Source organism: Gossypium arboreum, chromosome 3 (genome assembly GCF_025698485.1).
Source record: "Gossypium arboreum isolate Shixiya-1 chromosome 3, ASM2569848v2, whole genome shotgun sequence".
Classification (NCBI taxonomy): Eukaryota; Viridiplantae; Streptophyta; class Magnoliopsida; order Malvales; family Malvaceae; genus Gossypium; species Gossypium arboreum.
Genome location: NC_069072.1, coordinates 109,165,302 through 109,171,173, shown reverse-complemented (window position 1 = coordinate 109,171,173; position 5,872 = coordinate 109,165,302). Strand labels below are relative to the sequence as shown.

At 34.5% G+C, this 5,872-nt stretch overlaps 1 protein-coding gene across 1 annotated transcript; it reads left to right on the top strand.

Moving 5' to 3' along the window:
• The first annotated feature begins 320 nt into the window (after positions 1–320).
• Positions 321–4,690, top strand: LOC108465349 (protein FREE1-like). Its single transcript, XM_017765680.2, has 10 exons — positions 321–1,259; positions 1,556–1,642; positions 1,756–1,887; positions 2,726–2,857; positions 2,954–3,019; positions 3,109–3,219; positions 3,685–3,777; positions 3,890–3,920; positions 4,168–4,238; positions 4,357–4,690. Exons 1-10 carry the CDS (start codon positions 423–425, stop codon positions 4,432–4,434), a joined length of 1,638 nt encoding a protein of 545 aa, XP_017621169.1. The 5' UTR covers positions 321–422; the 3' UTR covers positions 4,435–4,690.
• Positions 4,691–5,872: the final 1,182 nt, after the last annotated feature.

Here is a 5,872-nt window from a genome sequence, read left to right as displayed (position 1 = left end):
GAAGTAATTATAAAAATGATAAAAACAAGCAAAAATAAAATAAAATATAAATAATCTAAAAAATTATAAAATGTAATAAAAACTAACCTAAATGTTAAAATTAACTCTAAAAATAATATGAAAATTATATTAAAATAACTCTAAATATGAGAGTTATCACATCGCATGCAATGTACATGATATAAGTAGTAGTATTCTTAAAGAGTTGTAATTTATAATTCAAAAAAATGAAGAAAAAATAAAAGGGTATGGAAGCCCAGCAGGCTTGGAAAGTTATGGGCTCCAATCCAAATATGGGATTCTAGAGGGCAATAATATTTAAATTATTTAACACTTGCTTTCAGAAGACGGAATAATAACCCATCAAATTCGGCATTGTATTAGAAGTTAGCATCAAATTCAGGATTCAGGGCAGATCAGCCATGCAACAAGGAGATTTGAGCTCCTCCTATTATCAACCTTCAAACCCTAACACCTCCAACCCATCCCAATTTCATCACTCACCTTACGCATCAGCACCGCCTTTTTCCCCTTCCGATTACCAAAATCCTGATCCCTCTTATGCTCCTCCACCGCCACCTACTCTGTATTCGCAACCGTCTTTCAATCAGCATCCGATCGCGCCAACGTCGGCTCCCGCTGCCCCTTCTTTCCCGCCTTATGATTCACCTGTCTCCCGGCCACCTTATTACCAGCCTTATGATCAGTATCCTAGCTATGTACCTCCTCCGCCAGACTCCAACCCCAACCCTATTCCGCCAGACTATTCAACCCCATATAATCAAATAGGATCATCACAATCCTCTGTCCCTCCTGCTTATGACAACCCCTACGATAATTCCATGAAATTGGATCAAAGCAGTGGCAGTTATTTCGACGACAAATTCGGAGCACGTTATAACCAGAGCAGATACGATATGGGACCCGATCTCTATGGTAAGCGATATGATAGCTATCCACCCTTCGGTGATGATGGTGGATATGGTGATGGGGTTTATGCTTATGAAGGAGGAAAGGTGGAGCCTTATGGGGCACGTGGCACAGCACCAAAATCATCGACTTGGGTCCAATTCGACGATTATGGGCGGACCATTAATTTCCCTTCTGGGAAGGACTCGTCAGGTTCATCTTCTGGTAAGATTGTGAGGGCGGTGCCTAAGGCGGAGACCCTGGAAGCCGTAAAGAGTGGGGTCCAGAAGTTTCGGGTTAAGTTGTTGAGTGAAGGTGGAGGAGAAGGCCCCATGGATGTACTTTGCCAGGTAATTCTTAATTAGAATTGGTTGAAATTGATTTACTTTTGTCTGGAAAGATGAAGTTCCTGGCATCAATTTCAGTATGATGAATTATGTATGAATTTAAACTGAATGGCTAAAATGATTTGGAGTTTCGTTAGTTCTGTATGGTTAATAAAACATTTTAGTTCAAATTGGAAGTGTCTAGTTCTGTATGGTTTATTTATATTGTTGTTCCTATTGACATTAATAGCAGAAAAATGTGTTCTTATATTCATCCAGTACTTTAGACTCATAATATAGCTTAATCTTTTTGGTGTCAGATTGGTTTAGATGGTATTCGTATGCTTGACCCTAGCACCAGCCGAACTTTGAGAATATATCCCATTGAGAACATCACAAGATGTGAAGTAAGTTACATAGTATATAAATTTTTAATTTTTTTTTCCTTCCTCAATATGTTTTACTTTGTAATTTTCTCTTTTAATGACGTGGCCATTGGGTATATTTTCTTCTTATGTAGGTGACCGACACATCTACTTTTGCATTCTGGTCGAAGAGCTCTGTTGACATTGAACCAAGATGGATCGGGTTGCAATCAAACAGTTACACTACAAACACCCTTCTGGATATTGTAACAGCTGCAACTGTACAGGTTGGTGTCAGAGAGTTATAATTTTCTTAATTTCTTATGAGAGTTAATTGTTTAGTTTCTATCACTTCTTTATTATCATTATTCCCCGGGGTCATGGTTGGTAAATTCTCTAGAGGTACAGGTTGGTGTCAGAGAGTTATAATTTTGTTAATTTCTTATGAGAATTAATTGTTTAGTGTCCTATCACTTCTTTATTATCATTATTCCCCCCCCCCCCCGGGGTCATGGTTGGTAAATTCTCTAGAGTCATACTTTGGATGAATTCTGCATTCCTGCAAATGGACACAAAAGCTGGCTTAAAATGCACACTCGGTAAATAATTCATATAAAGACATACACACACATATGTACAAAGTCTACTCATTTCTTTTCAGGAGTCTGGAGAAGGAAAATAGTGAATTATCATTTTGCATGGTTTATTGTAGCTTAAGAAATATATAATCTGCAAGAATAATTACCATTCTCTTAAAACGACCATTAGGAATTTGACAAAAGTGCCTATCAGAAGAGAGAGCAATGGCAATATATTCTAGTTCATTTACAGCGGTCAAAATTTTTAAAATAATTAGCCTTTTAGTCATGTGAAGGATATGGAAAATTGTCATGCTTCTTCTATCAGATTTCTGTATCCTTTAGGCTGTAGTCATCTGTGTGTTTCTAGTGTTTGAGGCTCAAAATGTTTTTCTTTGGAGATTTTGTTGCTTTCTTTCCACTAATCCTCTATCATGTATGGCTTGATTCTTTTTTCATTTGTTGTCCTCTGATTGGTACTTCAGAAATGCGTTCACACTTGCATGTGTAAGTCTTATGACTCTATTCTTTCACCTTTTAATTTCAGGTCAAGGAGATGGGTGGGAGAAGTCGGCCTTCTGACTCTCTAAAGACTACTGAACAACCTTCAGAAAAGAAGAAAGGATTTGGTGATTGGATGAACTTGATGAAGCCTGGCACCGAGGAGAAAGATCATTGGGTAAAAATTAGGGTCCTAAGGAAGTTTTCCGGTCAAATAGAAAGAATATTTAAAAAGTTCATAATGGGCTTATTTATGCATTCTTCTTCTGGTTAGGTCCCTGATGAAGCTGTTTCAAAGTGTACTGCATGTGGAACTGATTTTGGAGCTTTTGTGCGCAAGGTATCTCATTCTGTGTTAATGAAAAGGGTTCCCTGCTTGTATTTCTTTTGGATTCAAGTTTAATGCTCTATTATCCTTTTTTCTTTCAGCACCACTGCAGGAACTGTGGGGATATTTTCTGTGACAAATGTACTCAAGGTAGAATCGCTCTAACTGCTGATGAGAATGCTCAACCAGTTAGGGTTTGCGACCGATGCATGGTAAGCTTATTTATCTGCTTCTTATAATTTCTTTCAAAGCTAAACGGTGTATGTTGCGGTTTCTCCTGTTCATGGTTTTCACAACCAGTTAGGTATTGGTGTGTGGTCATTACTCTGGGTCAAGGACATATTATATAGGTTGTTTACTCGCTTGATTGAACATGTAAAGAATCTGTATTTCTAGCTGCCGTTTAATTTTAAGCCTATCTTTGGGTGACTGACCAATGGAAGGGTTCTGAAGGATGAGCAGTATCTACTTTCCTGTGGTTTAACCATGAAATATTTTCCCTGCTCCTTTATAGCTTTTCTGTTAGTGGTTTAACCATGGAAGGGTTGAGTGCAGGAAAGAATGAACATATAATATTACTCGTAATCCCTTTCTGGAGAAAGGAATTGTCATATGTAGACTTGCTATTTGTCTTGGTCAATATAACTTTAACATTTAAGCCTATTGTTGTGTTAAAGGCTGAAGTGACTCAGAGGCTGAGTATTGCTAAGGAAACAGCAAGTAAACCTGCTGCTTTACAGAGTCATGAAGATCTTGCTAGGAAGCTTGAGGTATGCCTTCGTATTAAGATTGATGATTATAGTGTTGATCTTACATTAATTTATTAAAATCTGGATCAGTTAATCCCATGAATTGTTTGGTTGTGATGATTTTATAAAACAGGAGATGGAAAAAAATTGCAGAGCATCATCAGGTAATTTCTTGTACCCTGAGTGGTGTTTTTATCATTTCCACCCATCGAAGAAATTAAATTACTGAACTTAAATTCAATAATTAACTTTTGAGTTATTTTCACGAACGAATATTTGTATATTATTATATTAGTGAAATAAAATGCAAAAGGTTTACATATTTATGTTTAGTTTAAAGTGTTTCCTGGATAATGGAAATTTGACCCTTCTGAAATGGACAATTTAATTTGATCTTGATGAAATGGTCAGGTTCCAAGTCAGATGGATCTGGTAGACGGATGAAGGAGGTTGCTTGTCCTATCTGCACCGTTCATTTGCAGGTGTGTGTGTGTGTGTGTGTGTGTGTGCAATCCATGGTCATTTCTGGATTGCAAAGCGTATATTGAAGTGTTATGTTGTTGTAGATTGTGTGTCTGATTTGAGCGAGAAATGTTGCAGGTCCAAGTTCCCAGCTCAGGTTCTGAGACAATTGAATGTGGGGTTTGCCAGCATCCTTTCCTTGTTAGTGCCCATTGATCTTCGGTCACCACCCAACCTTCTTTAATTATGTCAATTAATTTCTCCTTCTATTGATTTCATTATTAGTCATAATTTGGATTAGTCTTGTGTATTCCTTTTCATTGTTCTAACTTCTAAATAAAAGACTAAACCCTGTCAAATTTTCCAGTTCTGTGTATATTAAGTTTTCTGAATCTCGAGTCTTGTCTGTGTAAAGTTTTGACAGATCCTTACTATAATAATTATACTTTGTTCTGTAGATTGTTTCTTTTAACTCTCTTTTCTTTTTTTTTTTCCTTTTTTTTCAATGTATAATGATAAATCTTTAACATAAAAATTAAGCTAAAATAGATTATTGTAAAAGTAGAATGATTCCAGGCAGAAAGAAAAAAAAGAGAAGCTGAAATAGCGTCAATTGAAGATTTTAGGCGATCTCCTCCAAATTGAAAATTAAGGTTGTGAATGATTTAGGGAAGCAGTTCTTTTAAGAAACAAATAGCTTCTTTTTTTTTTAATTTAAAAATATGTTGTAAATGAGAATATATTTTTAAAATATGGAAATATGTTTAATATTTATTTCTTTACAATAAAATTATAAGACATAATTACTAAATAAGAAATAAAATTAATTTAGATAAACATAAATGATGGAATAGAAATAAAATAATTTTATTTTAGTCAATTATATTTTTTATTTAATTAAAAATTGAAAAAAATTACATCATCTGTAGCCTGGGACCTGAGTTGGATTTGGTATTCAAAGAGTGTTCGAAAAGAAGAGTTTAAGGACTTCAATTAGGATTAATTTATAAATTAAAACTTCAAATTTTGATAACATTTTAGTGAAAAACAAAATAAATATATATCTATCTATTTTTAATTTTTCAGTAAACACGGATATCTAAGATTTGTCCATTTTTCTAGAAAATCAAAATGAGGATATGCGGTGTCTTTTTAAAGATTTTAATGGGAAAAAATATTGTAAAAAAAATAAAAATCAATTGAGCCCAGACTAAAAGCAACTAGTTATGTGATTGTTGACGTGAAACTTCAAAAAAATATTGACATGGACTGTGGATCAATGTTGTTGAAATTGGTTTGAATCCGTCAAACCATGAATTGATTAATATATTGGCTTGGAGTAACGTGAAAAATTAGTTAACCCGCATATTAAGAGTGGGTTTAGAGTAGTAGTACAGTGCGGTGTGTTTAGTTTATTTTTTATTTCACGTTACAGTATTATTATAGTATCTAATTTTAATACAACCGCTATTTTTATACTAATCATAGGTAAATGCACTACCCATCCAAACTCACTCTAAAAAAAATCACAATTGAACAATAAACGATAAACTGATAAAAAAATGATTGAATTGATTTTTCTATTTTTGGGTTGACCCAAATTGAAAAAAAAAAATTCATTTACCCAAAACCTTTAAAAATCAGTTCAAATCAT

Excerpts from the sequence above, each read along its gene's own strand:
- LOC108465349 (XM_017765680.2), top strand. The coding sequence starts at position 423 with ATGCAACAAGGAGATTTGAGCTCCTCCTATTATCAACCTTCAAACCCT. Across the intron at positions 1,260-1,555 it reads CCATGGATGTACTTTGCCAG|ATTGGTTTAGATGGTATTCG; the intron begins GTAATTCTTAAT and ends TTTTGGTGTCAG. Across the intron at positions 3,778-3,889 it reads ATCTTGCTAGGAAGCTTGAG|GAGATGGAAAAAAATTGCAG; the intron begins GTATGCCTTCGT and ends TTTATAAAACAG.